This window comes from Heterodontus francisci, chromosome 30, assembly GCF_036365525.1.
Source record: "Heterodontus francisci isolate sHetFra1 chromosome 30, sHetFra1.hap1, whole genome shotgun sequence".
Classification (NCBI taxonomy): Eukaryota; Metazoa; Chordata; class Chondrichthyes; order Heterodontiformes; family Heterodontidae; genus Heterodontus; species Heterodontus francisci.
Genome location: NC_090400.1, coordinates 23000643 through 23021584, shown reverse-complemented (window position 1 = coordinate 23021584; position 20942 = coordinate 23000643). Strand labels below are relative to the sequence as shown.

General features: G+C 44.6%; 1 protein-coding gene across 2 annotated transcripts in view; it reads left to right on the top strand.

Annotated features, from left to right (window-relative positions):
* limk1a (LIM domain kinase 1a) overlaps positions 1-20942 on the top strand; it is a 55465-nt gene that overhangs the window by 12155 nt on the left and 22368 nt on the right. For both annotated transcript variants that reach the window (XM_068009942.1, XM_068009943.1), the window contains 5 exons: positions 7600-7738; positions 8797-8906; positions 9910-10116; positions 11963-12068; positions 13089-13267. In XM_068009942.1, coding sequence (XP_067866043.1) covers positions 7600-7738; positions 8797-8906; positions 9910-10116; positions 11963-12068; positions 13089-13267 — 741 coding nt within the window. The remainder of the gene's footprint in view (positions 1-7599; positions 7739-8796; positions 8907-9909; positions 10117-11962; positions 12069-13088; positions 13268-20942) is intronic.

The following is a 20942-nucleotide window of genomic DNA, read 5'->3' as shown; positions in this document are numbered from 1 at the left end:
TTTTAAGGTACTTGTCGATAATGACAAGAGTAGTCCTCGGGTGAAGGTGCTAAATTGGGGGAAGGCTAATTATAACAATATTAGGCAGGAACTGAAGAATTTAAATTGGGGGCGGCTGTTTGAGGGTAAATCAACATCTGACATGTGGGAGTCTTTGAAACATCAGTTGATTAGAATCCAGGACCAGCATGTTCCTGTGAGGATGAAGGATAAGTTTGGCAAGTTTCGGGAACCTTGGATAACAAGGGATATTGTGAGCCGAGTCAAAAAGAAAAAGGAAGCATTCATAAGGGCTGGAAGGCTAGGAACAGACGAATCCCTTGAGGAATATAGAGAAAGTAGGAAGGAACTTAAGCAAGGAGTCAGGAGGGCTAAAAGGGGTCATGAAAAGTCATTGGCAAACAGGATTGAGGAGAATCCCAAGGCTTTATATACGCATATAAAGAGCAAGAGGGTAGCCAGGAAAAGGGTTGGCCCACTCAAGGATAGAGGAGGGAATCTATGCGTGGAACCAGAGGAAATGTGTGAGGTACTAAATGAGTACTTTGCATCAGTATTCACCAAAGAGAAGGACTTGGTGGATGATGAGTCTAGGGACGGGTGTGTCGATAGTCTGGGTCATGTTGATATCAAAAAGGAGGAGATCTTGGGCGTCTTGAAAAACATTAAGGTAGATAAGTCCCCAGGGCCTGATGGGATCTACCCCAGAATACTGAGGGAGGCAAGGGAAGAAATTGCTGGGGCCATGACAGAAATCTTTGTATCCTATTGGCTACAGGTGAGGTCCCAGAGGACTGGACAATAGCCAATGTTGTTCCTTTGTTTAAGAAGGGTAGCAAGGATACCACATCAGTGGTAGGGAAATTATTAGAGAGGATTCTTCGGGACAGGATTTACTCCCATTTGGAAACAAATGGACTTATTAGCGAGAGGCAGCATGGTTTTGTGAAGGGGAGGTCGTGTCTCACTAACTTGATTGAGTTTTTTGAGGAAGTGACGAAGATGATTGATGAAGGAAGGGCAGTGGATGTTGTCTAATTGGACTTCAGTAAAGCCTTTGACAAGGTCCCTCACGGCAGACTGGTACAAAAGGTGAAGTCACACGGGATCAGAGGTGAGCTGGCAAGATGGATACAGAACTGGCTCAGTCATAGAAGACAGAGGGTAGCAGTGGAAGGGTGCTTTTCTGAATGGAGGGCTGTGACTAGTGGTGTTCCACAGGGATCAGTGCTGGGACTTTTTGCTGTTTGTAGTATATATAAATGATTTGGAGGAAAATGTAGCTGGTCTGATTAGTAAGTTTGCGGACGACACAAAGGTTGGTGGAGTTGCGGATAGTGATGAGGATTGTCAGAGGATACAGCAGGATATAGATCGGTTGGAGACTTGGGCGGAGAAATGGCAGATGGAGTTTAATCCGGACAAATGTGAGGTAATGCATTTCGGAAGGTCTAATACAGGTGGGAAGTATACACTAAATGGCAGAACCCTTAGCAGTATTGACAGGCAGAGAGACCTGGGCGTACAGGTCCACAGGTCACTGAAAGTGGCAACGCAGGTGGATAAGGTAGTCAAGAAGGCATACGGCATGCTTGCCTTCATCGGTCGGGGCATAGAGTATAAAAATTGGCAAGTCATGCTGCAGCTGCACAGAACCTTAGTTAGGCCACACTTAGAATATTGCGTGCAATTCTGGTCGCCACACTACCAGAAGGACGTGGAGGCTTTGGAGAGGGTACAGAAGAGGTTTACCAGGATGTTGCCTGGTCTGGAGGGCATTAGCTATGAGGAGAGGTTGGATAAACTCGGATTGTTTTCACTGGAACGACGGAGGTGGAGGGGCGACATGATAGAGGTTTACAAAGTTATGAGCGGCATAGACAGAGTGGATAGTCAGAAGCTTTTTCCCAGCGTGGAAGAGTCAGTTACTAGGGGACATAGGTTTAAGGTGTGAGGGGCAAAGTTTAAAGGGGATGTGCGAGGCAAGTTTTTTTTACACAGAGGTTGGTGAGTGCCTGGAACTTGCTGCCGGGGGAGGTGGTGGAAGTAGGTACGATAGTGACGTTTAAGAGGCATCTTGACAAATACATGAATAGGATGGGAATAGAGGGATATGGACCCCGGAAGTTTTAGTTTAGACAGGCATCATGATCGGCGCAGGCTTGGAGGGCCGAATGGCCTGTTCCCTGTGCTTTACTGTTCTTTGTTCTTTTGTCCAGCATAACCTCCCAGCTGTTGTATTCTATGCCTTTGCTAATAAAGGAAAGCATTCCAAATGCTGCCTTAACCTTATCAACCTGCTACCTTTCAGAAATCTATGGACATGCAGTCCGTAGTCCCTCTGTTCCTCTGCATTTCTCAGTATCCTACCATTTATTGTGTATTCCCTTGCCTTTGTGTCCTCTGCAAATGCATTATTCACACTACTTCAGATTGAATTCCATTTGCCACTCTTCTGCCCACTCCACCAGTCCATTGATATCTTTCTGCAGTTCACAGCTTTCTTCATTAATGCAGGCCAATTTTTGTATCATCTGCAAACTTCTTAATCACGCCTCAGACATGTAAATCTAAGTCATTGATACAAACCATGCAGTGCAAGAGACATCGTACTGAGCCCTGTGAAACACCACTGGAAACCGCCTTCCAGTCACCAAGAGCACCTGTCAACCATGAGCCTTTTGCTTCCTGCCACTGAAATCAATTTTGGATCCAACTTACCACTTCCCCTGGAACCCTATGGGGCTGTTACTTTTCTGACCAGTCGGCCATGTGGGACCTTATCAAACGCCTTGCTAAAATGCATGTGGACTACAATCAAATGTGCTACCCTCATCGACCCACACCTTTACCTTCTCAAAATTCAGTGAAGTTAGTCAGACGCCACCTTCCCTTAACAAATCCATGCTGACTGTTCTTGAGTAATCCACACCTTTTTAAATGATTTCTACTGCTATTCAGAATTTTTACAGTAGTTTGCCCACCACTGAGATTAAGCTGACTGGTTTGTAATTACTTGCTGTACCCCTTCCTTTAAACAAAGGTACAACATCAACAGTGTCATGCTGGGCCCCCACCTGCCAAGAATGAGGCATATTAATTTCACCATCTGTACATTCAATTTCAAATTGTTGCTGGGAAGAGAAAGCCTGTTAAAAGGGCTACCAGACTTGGATGGAGGACATTTGCATACCTATAGGGACAAGAGAGGTTACTTCCCTTATCCAGTTTAACCCACAATGGACTTTGAGCACCAGACATTGAAGGTGAGGGAGTTCAAATTTCAGAATGACTGCTGGGATAGCCAAATCCACAAACAGACGTGGTCAGACCAGCTAGTCACGTGACTAGCCTGCTTGGCAACCTGGTTTTTCTGTATTGTACAAACAGTTTGAACTGAGAAAGACTGTTTGCTCCTGAACTGAGAAGATCTCTCCTGTCTGCTCCTATCTCTTTCTCACAAACCTCTGAATCCACTGAAGACAAATGAACCCCAAGAGAGAAAAGTCTCCTACAGCGAACAAGGTTTAAGAAGAATACTGGGCCCCAACGAAAAGCAAGATCTATCTACAATCAAGGACTCTACCGTGAGCTCGAAGAACCATAACAAAAACTCTTCAGATATTGCCTCAAACTTTTCCACTTTATTTTTCCTCTCTTTTCTGTCTCTATTTGCTTGTGTGTATCGTGTATGCATGCTCGTGTGGGCGTGTCATGTATCCGTAGGCGTCAACCGAATCAGAGTTTAAGTTTATTAAATTTCAACGTTTCTTTAAACCTAAGAAAACCTGTTTGTGTTGGTTTCTTAGCCTCATAATTGGAAAGCTGTGAACAAGGATTCACCAAGGGGGAGCTAAAAACATGGTGTATTTAAAATTAAACTTTGTTATGGTAAGACCAGGTGAAAGCTGAAAGGGATCCCTAGACACCTTTCTTACTTGGTCGTAACTGAAATTTGGGGCTTGTCCAGGATTTTACCCAGAGACAAACAAGAGAAATTGGAAGTGGAAGCCAAATTGCTCCCAATCAAAAACAAGAGCAAGATTTCAATACAGGTTTTCTTGTGGTTTTGTGATTGAATACTAACATGGCTGCAACTGAAGTGAGTAGCTCCCCAAGCCAGCGTGCAGTAACTTGGGATAAGTTAAAAGCATTGTCTATGGAGGAGTTGAGCAAAATGGCTGAGCAGTGTGGGATCACTGTACATGGCAAGGCTAGGAAGTCTGAACTCCTAAGGCTAGTGGCCAACCATTTTACCCTTGAATCTGAAGCAGCAGAAACAGGGTTAGAAGCAGACCCAGACAGGGTATTGTTAGCAAAGATACAATTGCAACAGAGGAAACTTGAATCAGAGGAGAGGGAAAAAGAAAGCCTTCCAGAAGGAATGGGAAGAGAAAGATAGGAGAAGGAATGAGAGAGAGAATATTCCAGAAGGAATGCGAAGAAAGGGAGCTGAAGTGGCTTGAGTTAACTCGGGGGTGACTGAGTAACCCCAGTGAAAGCATGGCCAATATGGGGCAGCAAAATTCACGGCTTGGTACAAAATTGTTAAAACTAGCTCAACTAATTCCAAAATTCAATGAGGAAGATGTAGAAATTTTTTGTGTCCTTTGGGAAACTGGCAAGGCAGCTAAAATGTCCAGCTGAGACCTGGCTTTTTATTTGTTATTACAAAGCAAGCTAACTGGAAAAACCCATGAGGTTTATTCCCTCTTGCCAGAGGAGAGTTCATCAAATTATGAACTGACCAAAAATGCTATCCTTGGGACATATGAATTAGTACCCGAAGCCTATCGCCAATCAAATTTATTTGGCGTTTGAAAGAAGTAGGAAGTAGCCACATTTGAACAGTGGCTGAGGGCACTAAAAATATAGCTCAGCTATGAGACTCTCAGAGAAGTGATTCTGTTAAAGGAATCTTTAAAAACTCCCTCCCACTCTCCAGAAAGACCCATGTAGAGGAGCAGCGGGTCTAGAGAGCCCGGCAAGTGGCTGTTCTGGCCGATGAGTTTGCTTTAATTTATGTCGGTTGATTAAAACAAATAAGATCCTGAGGGATCTTGACAGGGTGGACGTGGAAAGGATGTTCTCCCTTGTGGGAGAATCTAGAACTAGCGGCCCCCCTTTAAAAATAAGGGGGTCACCCATTTAAGACAGATTAGGAGAAATGTTTTCTCTGAGGGTTGAGTCTTTGGAATTCTCTTCCTCAAAAGGCAGTGGAAGCAGATTCTTTGAATATTTTTTAAGGCAGAGGTTGATAGATTCTTGGTAAGCAAGGGGGTGCAAGGTTATTGGGGTAGGTTGAAATGTGGAGTAATCAGTTCAGCCATGAGCTTATTGAATGGCAGAGCAGGCTCGAAGGGCTGAGCGGCCTACTCCTGCTCCTAATTCGTATGTTTCCCAGGGAGAACCTTTCCTCGTCACCCCCACAAATCCGAAATGGACAAAGGGTGGGAAGGTGATAGGAGGCCGAGCAGCCCTGGGAGGGAAAGGAAAGCAGGAGACATGGGGGGGCTCTCCTCTAGCCAAAAACGAAGGTGCTGTGAGCAAGAGTGAGACCTGGAGACCTGTGTGCTTCCACTGTAATAAAGCAGGGCATTTAAAAGCTGACTGCTGGAAATGAAATGGAAGACCTGTAGGGTTAATCAGGGCACACCTGCTAGTGAAAACAGGAACCTGATGGTAAGCACAGCAGAACAAGCTGTGGCTTTAACTGCAGTAAGAGTGAGACCCAGGAAGCTTACACCTGCAAGTGCAGGAATATTTAATAGGACTCCTGAAGGTTATCAGGGTTTTGTATCTGAAGGGATAGTAACCCCATACCCCTCGAGTGGGGCAAGCAAGCCCATAGTGATTCTCAGGGACACAGGGGCCACTAGATCCCTTTTACTGGGAAAAGGCCTGACCTTTCTCCCAGAGAGTGCAGTGAACACCAGAATGGTGGTGAATGGTATTGGAGGGCAGTGTATGCCTGTACCTGTACACCGGGTGCACCTGGAATGTGACCTAGTTTCGGGACCGGTGACCATACGGATTGCCCCTAGTTTGCCTGTGGACGGGGTTGACCTGCTCTTGGGTAATGATCTGGTGGGGATGAAGGTGGTAGCCCCCCCCCCCCACAGTAGTGAAATACCGCTGGAGGTCAGAGACAGACAGTGGCAGGAGATGGACCCCTGCAGTTTCCCTGAATGTATAGTGGATCAGGCCATGATCAAACCAGATCCCCCAGAGGAGACTGAATTAGCACTGCAGACAGATGACCAGGTCTGTCTGTCTGATGCTTTCTTTGGAAAGCTAGGAGACCCAGGGTTCTTGCATAGTTGGCCAGCTAGTGCTGCTGACTGCAGACGGGGAGGAAAGGGGTACTCACGGCATTGACCTCAAAGACGGCAATTGGTCCAGAGGTCATGGGTCAGAGCTGTGCTTTATTCTCACCTTTTGAGAGATCCAATTTCTGAAGCCTGTATGAAATTAGCTGAGGCCCTGAATAACGTTGCTTCCTTAGCCTGGTTGTTGGGGAGCTGCTCTGTGTTGTAATAAAAGGTGGGAAGAATGGATGCAAGAGCTCCTGACGGTGCTTATTTCGCTGCAGAGAGGAGAGGAGTAAATCAAAGCCTCGCAGTGTTCATTGTCTGACTGCCAAATCTTTCTGTTAATCCCAGACCCTCTGACTGCAGCTCCCTGCGTGGGATGTTTTACAAGATGCAGCTCTTGTGATTGCTGCTGTCAGAGGGAGGGGCATGGTTAGAGGCAGCGGGGGAGGTCACAGCTTGTGTGCTGACCAGGAAAATTTATCAGAAACCTTAATCAGCTCCATAATTAACGTGTCCATATCATAGGACTCAAAGTAAAAGTGGAAAAGAGTTTCATATTTAAAAATCAGGACTTAGGCATCTGATTTGCACCTTTAGAAAATTCTGTTGAATCCACTTTAAAAACCTGAGTATCCAGTTCAAACTGGTGGGAATGAGGGGTTAATAATTTCCACAATCCTTTATAACATTTGCAGTGGACAGGTCTCTACACTACCCGTTAGCGACTGTTATCCATTTAATGATCAGCTGTTAACTGCTTCGGGGACTCATCAACCCTTGCGTCTCCCACAGAGCAATGTCTAACAATACATTTCTTTCCTGGTTGTCTTCCTGACCTGGATTGCAGCCTGTGCTAGGGTGTCTGGCCAGTTTTGGAGTGTTGGTGAAATGCACAGAAACAGTACTGATGCCAGTTCCCTTCAGTATTCACTTGGTGCCGGAGATCACTCAGCCCTGTTCACAATAGCCCTGGCTCTTACACACGTCCTTTTCTATTCGTTCATGGGATGGGAGTGTCGCTGGCAAGGCCAGCAATTATTGCCCTTGAAGGTGGTGGTGAGGCACCACCTTGAACCATGCAGTTGTAAGGATACTCAGTGCTGTTTAATTGAGCTGCTGTTCAATGTGTTTGTTTGTCTGAGGTTGGGTCTGTAGCTCGGCAGACCCCAGAATATGAGAGTGGGTGATATTGAGTTCACTACCTGGAGCAAAGATGTGCAGGAGCTCAGCCTGGTAACCTGCGCTGCCCTTTGTTGCTAATATCTCTTGTTTCTGCCTAATGCAGATGCTGTGAGTGTAACGTTTCACTCTCTCACTGGTATTACGAGAAGGAGGGCCAGCTGTACTGCAAGAAGGATTACTGGGCCCGATTTGGGGAGCTGTGCCATGGCTGCTGTGAGCGTATCACCAAAGGGCTGATCATGGTAAGGGGCCTGCAGCAGGGGATGGGGCAGCAATAGGTTGCACGTGTTTCCTGAAATGCAAGGGTTCACGCATTAATACTGCTCTCCGACTGTCCCGCAGCCCTTTCACTGATCAGAAATCTCTAGACCTAAAATAAAGACATCTTGCATGAATTTGAGGGATAATAGTCCACGCAGGCAATGACAGATGTAACGGAACTCATGGAGTCACCATGTGTAACTGCTCACAAGAACAAATGGCTACAGTTCTGATGTTGTGAAGCTGAAGTGTAATGAGTTGAATTTCATTCTTGTTAACACAGATGAACGTGGAGTGGCTGGTGTATTCCCTAGGCAGAAATCACCGACAACCTCCAAGTCCAGCTAACTCCCAGCACCTCTAACAATCTCTCTTTGCAGGAATGAACGGCTTACTGGGTCTTGGAATGTATAGTCGGGGCAGTGTGTAACTCTCAAATTAATACTGATTGTGCACCACATTAGCCTTGTGAACTGTGCCCAATTCAAGTCCTCAAATAACAGTATAGCATTGGAGATGGTGCCGAAATTAATAATTAAATTAACTTGGCTTAAAGCAGCTGAGCTGTAAGGAGAAGTTTAAAAACTGGGAATTGTTTACTTTTGTGGATGAGTGGGCTTGGGGAAGGGGTGAAGAGAACTCCAATGATATAGGGACAAGGAGCCAGTTCTAGAAGAAGGAAGGTGCACAGGCAGTTTAGGTTTGAGTACCTGATGAGCCTGGTGTATGTGTAGAATTAAGACAGTGGAAAATTTAAAATGAGAATTGGAGAGAGTTGAGGTCGTAAGAAGTTGAGGGAGTTTAGTCTTTGGGATTAGCAAAATGGACTCCCCCCCCCCCCCCCCCCCCCCTCCCCCCCGAAACACCAGCACCTCCAATCGTTCCATTAACAACATCAACTGCTCAGGAAAGTGAACACTGCAACCCCATCAACATCCGCATGTCCAACCATCTGAGCAACATAACCAACAGCTGTGCCATGTGACCAGCCGGATGTAACTATCTGCTCTGTCTGAATCTTTGCTGGCTCATCTTGCAGGTCGCTGGAGAACACAAGTACCACCCAGAATGCTTTTTGTGCCTGAAGTGCGGTGCATTTATTGGAGATGGCGACACATACGCGTTGGTAGAACGCTCCAAACTCTACTGGTAAGAACTGACTGAGGGCATTGGACACTGTAGACCCTAAGCTGTGTCTCAGTTAAATTGGGTCTGTGTTTTTGATTTGCTATTACACGGGTAAGCTGATGATGGGGAGGGGGTGGGGGTAATTCTTCGTTTTGTGATTGAAGACAGTCCAGTTTATTCTACAATTTTATCAGTACTTTGTTCAACACCTAAGGCTTGTCAAGAACCAGTTGAGTTTTCAATAGTGGAGGAATGGCCAGTTGCACATGAGCAGCACTCTCAGCTGCCAGTGTTAAGTAATTGTTGGAAAATTGAACACTTCCCTGATGTGCTGAAATCTGATACCATGTGGTTCCTGTATGGCTTATGTTGGTAATGTCTCCATTCATGCAATTTGTTCCTGGTCTTTGCATAAACGTAAAACTGAACCATTCCTCTAAATGCTGTAGAGCAACAAGACCCATTCCTCAATGTAACCAGCTTCACCAAGAGGGATCAGTGTGTAGTGCTTGAGGCATCAGTTGTAGTAGCAAACTTTTTTTTTTAACAAACAGCTTGAAGATGTGACCATTTTCCTTGTCAGTTTTCTCCATCCTCACCTCTTGCTTGTCGACCACAGGAGGCATCACAGCTAGCTCAGTCCATTCCTCACCGGATACTTACTCTCCGGGGAGCATGGATTACTGGTTAGCAGTCTGAAGTGGCAACAGAAGCTGTAATTTTTTTTTTCTGGTCTCCAACCACCCCCACTCAAGTTGAGTTTAGCTGACTCCGCACAGGTCACAAACTGAAAGTGGGATGATCTGTTTTTTATGCTTTGAAGCCACACTGACTGCCTTAAAGATATTACATGGGTAAGATGATGATGGTGGGGAAGGGGGGGTTAATTCTTAGTTTTGTGATTTAAGATGGTCTCATTTATTCTATTGTAATAGATTTTTAAAATCTTTTGTACAGTTTGGTAGCCATTTTGATTTGTTATCTTGTGTTCCTGTATTTCACTTATTCATTGTGTCTCCTGCAGTGGTTGCTGCTACTATCAGACAATAGTGACGCCTGTCATTGAACATATCCTCCCAGACTCTCCCTGCCCTCCGATCCCGCACACTGTGACATTGGTTTCAATTCCAGCCTCCACAGAAGGAAAGCGAGGCTTCTCTGTGTCTATTGATCAGCTCTGCAGTCCCAGGAGTTCCTCTTCAGAGCATGTGCACACCGTACGGGTCAAGGAGTAAGTGAGAGTGATCACTATAATGGACAAGAGATTGTTGCTGTCCCTTTGTACTGGGTGAGGTGTTTATAGGTAGCTGCACCTTGATGGTTTGCAGCCAGTCTGCCGTCAGTGGTCTTCCCTCAGTTGGTGGGGATAGAGTGATGGGCAGGGTCAGTAGATCTGAGCTTTTTCCTTTCCTCAAGGTGCTAGTTTATGCCTGGCTATGGTCCCTACAGGACTGCACCCAGTGCCAGTGGCTACCAACTGAATGTGAACCTAGGCAGTGAGTGTTGATGACCTTTTTGGCCATGAAGCTCATCACTTTCGAGTCCTGTCCCCTCCCAATGGCCATGCTCGTCGATTTTCCCAGAAGGAGCAGCTGGGTAGCAGTCACATACGGGATCCTAACTGACCCTTGCCCTCCTGAAAGAGAGATGCTGAATTTAGTTGTGTAGAGCACCCACCGCTGCCAGTGCGTAAGTAGGGAGTTCCTGGCTTGTATGGCTCCAGACTTTTTATTTTAAACTGACTGGGAGAGGTCAGCCTTGAAATCTGAGAGCAGCTTGAATGCATAGCTCAGAATGGCCTCCTCTGCCAGAGTCAGCAGCACTGGTCACTGTGAAAACCTGCAGCAGTAGCTTGAGGAAAAACTTGGTTTGAGCTACAGTAACCCTCTGAATCAGCCTCACATTGTGAAATGAACACTAGCCTTGCCAAATCTGAGTGGTATCAATAGAGGCAACAAATGTAATACAACAATACAAGAGTTCAAAGTACTAGCCTGCTCCTGAGCTTGCTGACTGACAGAATTAACAGCAGCTTTTATCAAGTTTTCCTGGAAAATATACCATTAATTTTTATTAGCAAATTGAGAACATTCACTATGTGCAATTTGAGCAATGTCAAACATCTGGATCCCAAAGTGTTGCAGAGACACAGCTGGTTCTGGGTGAAGCTGCGAGAAAGTGTAATGGCAGTAACTTTGCTGGGTTGCAGCAGGGATTGTTAGTGATGAGACTTTACACATATTCCAGTTGGTGTTTTGCACAGGTAAAGGTCAGGAGCAGCAGTCTGAATTTCTGGGGGTGCTGGCCGGAGTATTATGCATTAGCCTTGTGTTGTTTCTTTTTTCTGACTTGTACAAAATGTCTGCTTTAGAAGAGATGGATAATCTAATTGTAACTTTAGGACAGAGTCATAGTTATATAGCACAGAAACAGGCCCTTCGGCCTATCGTGTCTCTGCTGGCCATCAAGCAGCAAGAAGGGTCACTGACCTGAAACGCTAACTCGGTTTCTCTCTCCACAGATGCTGCCAGACCTGCTGAGTATTTCCAGCATTTCTTGTTTTTATTTAGGAGATGTGTTGCCTGGAAGGGGTCTTGTAGGGATTCATCAGCATTTTCAACCACTGAATAAAGTTAGCAACCAATGTTCCCACTAAGCTGCATGTGTGCTCGGCCACGCAGCAGCCTGCAAAGTACCACACAGGCCTTGTTCCATTTAAATACTGTACGTGTAAAAAATGTAAAGGGACCACACAATGAAATACTGTTTGTTTTTTTTTAATCTCTTGGTACAGTTTTTTAGTTTTCTCTTTATAGTGCATGTGGTTGAGCTAATGCATACTGAAGACTGGCTTGTATAGTCACACAGTCACTGTTAATTGAAATATGCTTTCAAAGATGTTACCATCTCTGCCCTCAAAATTGGATAGACTTCATGGGCATAACCAATTTTTGAGGGGCTTGATCAAAACCTTGTTTTGCAGGTATCCGTGATATAGTCAAGAATAACCTTGTAGTGATGTCCTATCAGAAACCAGTAATGGTAATTTTATAATTCTCATGATACCTTTGTTGCAGAGTCAACGTGGACTGCATCAGTCCAGATGTGAAAAACTCCATTCACATTGGTGATAGGATCCTGGAAATCAATGGAACACCAATCAGGAATGTGCCTCTGGATGAGGTAAGCTGAGATGGTAACACAAGGAATCAGCAAGTTACGGTATCTTTCTCCACCTGTAAATTCCATAAAATCCTGATGTACACTTGTTAGACTTAATGCATTTAAAATGAATGTGAGTCTATTAAATGAGATTAGCCATAACTTCGTGACAGCCTCTTGAGGGAGAAAGGAAGATGCTAACTGTATATAGTGGGATAAGGGAAACTAGGAGAAGACAGCTCCATATAGTAGGGGACTTTATATATGGAAATGTCAGATCCATATAGTGGGGAAGGGGAAACCGCTAAAGCCAGTCATACAAAGTGAGCCAGGGAAGTGTGGGTGTTAAGTTATATTTGGTAGGAAAAGATTGGAGATTTCGAGCTGTATATAGTGGGGAGATGGATGTGGAATATGCCAGCTGTTTATCGTGAGAAGTATGTACCCGAACCTTATACTTGGATGGGAACTGAGAGTTGAATCGTCAACTATTTGATGGGAAGGGAATGAAGGATGGCAACTGTATAAAGTAGTGAGTGGGAGATGCCAGCTGTGTATAGTGGCGGGGATGGGAAACATGAGCTGTGTATCGGTTTCGGGGTGATGGGGTGGGTATTGAGTTTTAGAAGTCAACTGGAAATAATGGAGTTGGGGAAAGGGAGATGCCAACTGTATGTTGGAAGGGAGAATAGGAAACACTAACCATATGTAATGAGGAGTAAGAAGAAGCAACTGTAAGTGATGGGACAGAATGGAAGATACTGATATTAAGAAGGGACTGGGGGCCACCTAGTGGGTGAAATGGGATAAACCAGTTGAGGAAGGAAGGTGGGAACAATTTGAAAATGTCATCTATTCAGTCAGTAACTGTATGTATAGTAGTGAGGGGAGTAATGTTGACAGATACTACTGGAGGATAATGTGATCCATTGTAAAGTGATCGTGACGTTCCACCTTCATCCCATCTTGTCCTTTGAAAGATTTACTGTTTGGATCCTGAAGCTGGCAGTGTTTTGATTGTGTGATCTTTGACCTTCTCAGATTGACCTCCTGATTCAAGAGACCAGTCGTTTGCTCCAGTTAACCATTGAACACGATCCACATGACGTGTTGCTGGAGGATCACGTGGACACCATCAGCCCTATGTCGGATATTTACAGCCCACGGAGATCGAGCGCCCCGAATGGAGAAGGTAGCACGGTCAAAAAACGTCCTCTCATGTAAGGACACACTATAGTTTGTACTGAATGTCCGGTTGACCTGCTATTTCTTAACTTAGACTATCCTATAATCTGACTTTTAAAGTAACGGAATCATCGAATAATAATGCACAGATGGATGATTAATTTGGCCCATCATGCTGGCTCTTTGAAAGATGCATGCTCCTTTTCAAGCGCTCATTCTTGCATTTACAAAAAACAAACCATAAGACACTCAGTCAATCCTCCATTCCATTAAGTTCTCAATCTTGGCTGTGGGGAAGCATCAAGTGGAAGATGGACACCAGTCCACAAGGTTGGAGGGATGAAATTGGGGTGTGAATCATCCTTGAGACACATCTTTGCCTTTTTCATGACTGCCAATGCGACTCTGAACCAAAGATCTGACTGAAGTTAAAGCTGAGTTCCCTCAATCAGAGGACCTCCGTTGACCTGGCATTTGAATTATCCTTTACCATTAAGGGAACCAAAATAAGCTGAACTCCTGCCAAGAACATGAGCCTGTAAATTTCCTATTTGAAATTGTTTTCTCTGTTCCATCCGGTAATGTTGTTTGGATGAAATCAAAACATTTTACCAAAAAAGGCCCAATTTAAATAAAGCCTCCTTGGCATGATCCTGGGAATTACGAATGTTTCTATACTGGGGTTAATGAAGGAAAATACCTGACTTAAATACAGGAGAGGTTTAAATATTCTTGGATACAAGGTATTCAGAAAAGATAGATAACGGGGAGGGATGACTGTTTTGATTAAAGAGAACATTGCAGTGCTGAAACAGAGGATATCCCAGAGGGGTCAAGGACAGAATCTATTTAGCTAGAGCTAAGGAACAACAAAGATACAATTACATTGCTCGGTCTAATCTATAGACCACCAACTAGTGGCAAAGATGTAGAGGGACAAATGTGCAAGGAAATTAGGTGCAAGAATTAGAGTGGTTATAATAGGGGACTTTATCCGAATAAAGACTGGGATAGTAGTAGTGTAAGGGGCTGAGGGGCAAGAGTTCCTAGAGCATGTTCAGGAAAATTTTCTACAGGACTATTTTTCCAGTCCAACGAGAAAGGAGGCACTGCTAGACCTGGTTCTTGGGAATGAGGTGGGCCAAGTGGATCAAGTGTTGGTAGGAGAACAGAGAACATTTAGGGAACAGCGATCATTGTACTATAAGGGTTTAGGTTGGCTATGGAAAAGGACAAGGAACAATTACAGGTAAAGGGATGTCTGGCAAGTGGGAGGCTTTTAAAAGTGAGATAGGAAGAGTTCAGGGCCGGCATGTTCCTGTTAGATGGAAGGGCAAGGCTGGCAAGTTTAGGGAACCTTGGTTGAGGAGGGATATTGAGGGTCTGGTCGGGACAAAGAAGGAGGCATATGTCAAGTATAGGCAGCTGGGATCGAGCGAGGAGTATAGGGGATGTAGGAGTACACTTAAGAAGGAAATTAGGAGGGTGAAAAGGGGCCATGAGATTTCCCTGGCAGATAAGATAAAGGAGAATCCTAAAAGATTCTGTAAGTATATTGAGAGTAAAAGGGTAGCTAGGGAGAGAGTAGGTCCCCTTAAGGATCAGTCTGGCAATCTATGTGTGGAGCTACGGGAAATGGGCGAGGTCTTAAATGAATATTTCTCGTCTGTGTTTACTGTGGAGAAGGTCATGGAAGCTAGTGAGTTCAAGGGAGGGAACACCGATATCCTGGAGCATATCAACATTACAAAGGTGGAGGTGTTGGAGGTTTTGAAGCGCATTAAGGTGGATAAATCCCCAGGGCCTGACCAGGTATATCCTAGGATGCTATGGGAAGCAAGGGAGGAGACTGCTGGGGGCCCAGCAGAGATTTTTGTATCATCATTGGCCACGGGTGAGGTACCAGAAGACTGGAGGATAGCTAATGTTGTGCCTTTATTTAATAAGGGCAGCAGGGATAAGCCAGGGCACTACAGGCCGGCGAGCCTTACATCAGTGGTGGGAAAGTTATTGGAAGGGATTCTGAGAGACAGGATTTATATGCATCTGGAAAGGCAAGGTCTGATTAGGGATAGTCAGCATAGCTTTGTGCATGAGAAATCATGTCTCACGAATTTGATTGAGTTTGTCGAGGAGGTGACCGAGAGGATTGATGAGGGCAGGGCGATGGATGTTGTCTACATAGACTTTAGCAAGGCCTTTAACAAGGCCTCGCATGGTAGGCTGGTTCAGAAGGTTCGAACTCATGGGATCCAGGGTGAGCTCGCAAATTGGATACAAAATTGGCAAAATTGGTGATAGGAGGCAGAGGGTGGTAGTGGAGGATTGTTTTTCAGATTGGAGGCCGGTGACCAGTGGTGTGCCGCAGGGAACGGTGCTGGGCCCTCTGTTGTTTGGCGTATATATTAATGACTTGGATGTGAACGTAGAGGGCATGATTAGTAAGTTTGCAGATGACCCCAAAATTGGACAGTGAAGAAGGTTGTCTAAGATTACAACAGGATATAGATCAACTAGGAAAGTGGGCAAGGGAGTGGCAAATGGAATTTAACACAGACAAGTGTGAAGTGATGCATTTTGGGAAGTTAAACCAGGCAGGACACATGCAGTGACTGGCAGGGCCCTGGGGAGTGTTCTTGAGCAGAGAGACCTTTGGGTGCAAGTACATAGTTCCCTGTAAGTGGCAACACAAGTAGACAGGGTGGTGACGAAGGCGTATGGCATGCTTGCCTTCATCGGTCGAGGCATTGAGTACAAGAGTTGGGACGTCATGTTACAGTTGTACATAACGTTGGTTAGGCCGCATTTGGATTACTGTGTGCAGTTCTGGTCACCGCACTACAGGAAAGATGTGATTAAGCTAGAGAGGGTGCAGAAAAGATTCACAAGGATGTTGCCTGGTTTGGAGGGCTTGAGTTATAAAGAGAGATTGGATAGGCTGGGTCTGTTTTCCCTGGAGCAAAGGAGGCTGAGAGGGGACATGATAGAAGTATATAAAATTGAGAGGCATAGATAGGATAGATAGCCAGAGTCTGTTTCCCATGGTAGGTGTGACTAAAACTAGAGGGCATAGATTTAAGGTGAGAGGGAGGAGGTTTAAAGGGGATCAAAGGGATAAATTTTTCACACAAAGAATAGTGGGTACCTGGAATGAGCTGCCCGAGGAGGTGGTGGAGGCAGGAACAGTAGCGACATTCAAGAGTCATCTGGACAGGTACTTGAATGAGCAAGGCATAGAGGGATATGGAATTAATGCAGGCAGGTGGGATTAGTATAGATGGGCATTATGGTCAGCATGGACACGGTGGGCCAAAGGGCCTGTTTCTATGCTGTACGACTCTATGACTCTAATCCAGAGCAAGAATAATTAACTGGGGGAAAGCCAACTTTGGTGGGTAAGAATGGATCTGGGCCAGATAAAGTGGAACCAAAGGTTGGCGGGGAAAACTGTAACTGAGCAATGGGCTGCCTTTAAAGAAGAGAGAGCTCGGGCACAGTCAAGGTATATTCCCACGAAGAGGAAAGGTAGGGCAAACAAATCCAGAGCTTAATAGAGATTAAGATGAAGAAAGTTTGCTTATGACAGGTGTCAGGTGGATAATACAACTGAGAACCAGGCTGAATATAGAAGGTTCAGAGAGGAAGTGAAAAAGCAAAGAAGCAGCGAGAATATGAATAGATTCTAGCAGCTAACATAAAAGGGAATCGAAAAGTCTTCTATAGGCATATAGACAGTAAAAGGATAAAAGGAGTATGGCTGATTAGGGACCAAAAAGGGAATTTACACATGGAGGCAGGGCACAATGCTGAGGTATTAAGTGAATACTTTGCATCTGTCTTTACCAGCGAAGATGGTGTTGTGCAGGACATGGTAAATGAGGAGGTAACTCAGATACTTGGGTTTAAAATTGATGAGGAGGTATTTGATAGGCTGCCTGTACTTAAAGTGGATAAGATGCCAGGACCAGATGAGATGCCTCCAAGGATGCTGAAGACAGTGAGTGTGGAAATTGCAGAGTCACTGGCCATAATTGTCCAGTCTTCCTTAGGGGTGGTGCCAGAGGACTGGAGAATTGCATTTGTTGCACCCTTTTTCAAAAAAAGATGTACAGTTAAGCCCAGCAACTATAGGACAGCCAGTTTAACCTCTTTGGTAGGGAAGCTTCTAGAAATGATGATTCGGGACAAAATTAATAGTCACTTGGGTGAATGCAGGTTAATTAAGGAAAACGTTTTGTTAAGGACAAATTGTTTAATTAACTTGGCGTTTTTGATGAGAGTTGATGAGGGTCATTCTGTTGGTGTTGTCAGTAGCCATTTTATAAAGTGCCAAACAACAGACTTGTGAGCAAAATTATAGCTCGCAGAATGAAAAGGCGCAGCAGCAGCATTTATACAAAATTGGCTGAGTGACAGGAAACAGTAGTAGTTAATGGATGTTTTTCGGACTGCAGGGAGGTTTGTAGCAGAGTTCCCTAGGGGTCAGTATTAGGATCATTGCTCTTCCTGATGTATAGACCTTGGTGTACAGGGTACAGTTTCAAAATTTGCAAATGATGCGAAACTTGGAAGCAGCATGAACTGTGAGGAAGGTAGTGTAGAACTTCAAAAGGACATGCACAGGTTGGTGGAATGGCTGGACAAGTAGCAGATGAAATTTAATGCAGAGAAATGTGAAGTGATTCATTTTGGTAGGAAGAATGTGGAGAGACAATAGAAAATAAAGGGTATAATTCTAAAGGGGTGCAAGAGCAGAGGGACCTGGTTGTATATGTGCATAAGTCATTGAAGGTGGCTGGACAGGTTGAAAGAGCGGTTAATAAAGCATACAGTATCCTAGATCTCATTATTAGGGGCAGAGAGTACAAAAGCAAGGAAATTATGTTAAACTTGTATAGAACGCTGATTTAGCCTCAGCTGGAGTATTGTGTCTAGTTCTGGGTGCCGAACTTCAGGAAAGATGTGACGGCATTGGAGAGAATGCACTAAAGATTCATGGGAATAGTTCCAAGGAGGAACTTCAGTTACATGACTAGATTGGAGAAGTTGAGACTGTTTTCTTTGGAGAAGAGAAGATTGAGAGGAGATTTGATAAAGGTATTCAGAATCATGAGGGGTCTGGACAGAGTAGATAGGGAAAAACAGTTCCCATTGGTGGAAGGGTTGAGAACAAGAAGGTACAAATTTAAGGTAATTGGCAAAAGAAGCAGTGGAGACATGAGGGAAAGCTTTTTCCATATCCCTTGGTTTGACCACACTTGGAACCACTGTGCACAGTTCCAGTCTCCATATTCCTTAGTTTGACCACACTTGGAGCACTGTGTACAGTTCTGGTCTCCATATTATTAAAAAAGGATAGAGGCACTAGAGAAGGTGCAATAAGAGATGAGGAAAAGTTTTTCACCCAGAGGGTGATGGGGGTCTGGACCTCACTGCCTGGAGGGGTGGTAGAGGCAGAAACTCTCCAATCATTTTAATAGGTGTCTGGATATGCACCTAACCTGCAGGGCTATGGACCAAATGCTGGAAAGTGGGATTAGGCTGGGTGGCTTGTATTTCAGCCAGCGCAGACATGATGGGACAAGTGGCCTCTTTCTATGATTCACAGTGAGTGATTAGGATCTGGAATGCATTGCCTGAGATTGGAGGCAGGTTCAATCAAGACATTCAAGAGGAAATTGGATTATAATCTGAAAAGGAAGAATGTGCAGGTTTATGGGGAGAAGGTGAGGGAACAGCACTAGGTAAATTGCTCCTTTGGCGAGCCAGCATAGACACAATGGGCTGAATGATCTCCTTCTGTGTTGTAACAAATCTGTGAATTCAGGAACATTTCTTTTTGAATGAGGTTGTTGGATGGCTGCCTGGCTGCCTGCTGTTGGGGTTTGGATGGATGTTAAAGATCCTCTGGCAATGTTTGCAAAGGAAATGGGAGTTACATAGAAAAACAGATATAATTTACAGTACAGAAGGAGGCCATTCATTTGTGCCAGCCCAAAAAAAAAACTTTCCAGCCTAATCCCATTTTCCAGCTCTTGGTCCATAGCCCTGTGGGTTATGGCACTTCGCATATCCAAGTGCTTTTTAAATGCAATTGGGTTTCCGCCTATACCAGTGGTGGTGAGTTCCAGACCCCATCATCCTCTGAAATAATTTCCCCTCAACTCTCCACTAATCTGCCAATTACTTTAAATCTATGCCCCTGGTATTGACCTCTCTGCTCAGGAAAATAGGTCCTTCCTATCTACTAGCTAAGCCCCTCATAATTTTTAGCATCTCAATTCAATGCCTTCTCTGTTCCAAAAAAAAAAAAACAACCCCAGCCTGTCCAATCTAAAATTCCACATTCCTGGCAGTATCCATGTAAATCTCCTCTGAGCTTTCTAGTGTGACCACATGCTTCCTGTAATATGGTGACCAGAACTATACACGATACTGCAGCTGTGGCCTACCCAATGTTTTCTGCAGTTCTAGTATAACCTCCCTGCGCTTGTATTCTGTGCCTCGGCTAATAAAGGCAAGTTTCCCTTATGCCTTCCTCCCCACCTTATCAGTCTGTCCTGCTACCTTCAGGGATCTGTGGACATGTACTCCAAGGTCCCTCTGTTCCTCTACACTTCTCAGAATCCTATCATTTTTATTTTGTGTGTTCCCTTGCCTTGTTTGCCTTTCCCAAATGCACTACCTCACACTTCTCCAGATTGAACTCCATTTGTATTTTCATTTGTGCCTTTCTAAATGACTATTTATATACTCCCTCAGAAATTTTTCCAATAATTTGCCCATCACTGAGGTTAGGCTGACTGTAATTACTCACTCTACCCCTTCCTCCCTTTTCAAACAACAGTACAACGTCTGTGGTCATTCAGCATTACGCCTGTAATGGAAAGGATTGGAAAATAGTCAGAGCCTCCTTTTTATTTCCTACCCACCTGACCAGTCCATGGATATATTCCTGCAGTCTACAGCATTTTTCCTCACTTATCAAGCATACACAGCCAATTTTTTTTATCTCCTGCAAACTTCTTAAATCATGTCCCCTACATTTAAGTTTAAATCATTGATAAATACCACGGAAAACAAGATACCTATCACGATCCCTGCGGAACCCCACTGGAAACAGCCTTCCAGTCACAAACACCCATCAACCATTATCCTTTGCTTCCTGCCACTGAATCAGTTTTGATTTCAGCTAGCCACTTTCGCTTGGATCTTGGGCTTTTACTTTTCCGATCAGTCTGCCATGTGGGACTTTGTCAACAGCCTTGCTAAATCCATGTAGACGACATCAAATGACTACCCTCATTAACCCTCCTTGTTAACTCCTCTCAAAACATTCATTTGAAGTTAGTTGGACAAGGCCTTCCCTTGTCAAATTCATGCTGTCAATCCATGCCTCTCTAAATGAAGATTTATCCAGTCTCAAATTTTTCCAATAACTGAGGTTAGGCCGATTTAGTCTCTAATTATTCAGTCTATCCCTTTCCTCCCTTTTTTAAACAATGGTACAATGTTGGCAGTCCTCCAGCACCACACCTGTAGTTGGGGAGGATTGGAAAATGCTGGTTAAAGGCTGCAATATTTCGTCGCTTGCTTCTCAACAGCCCGGGATACATTTCATCCAGACCTGGCATTTATCCACTCTCAAGGATGCTAGACCCCTTGATACTTCCTCTCTCACTATGTTTATCCCATCCAATGCATGGTCAC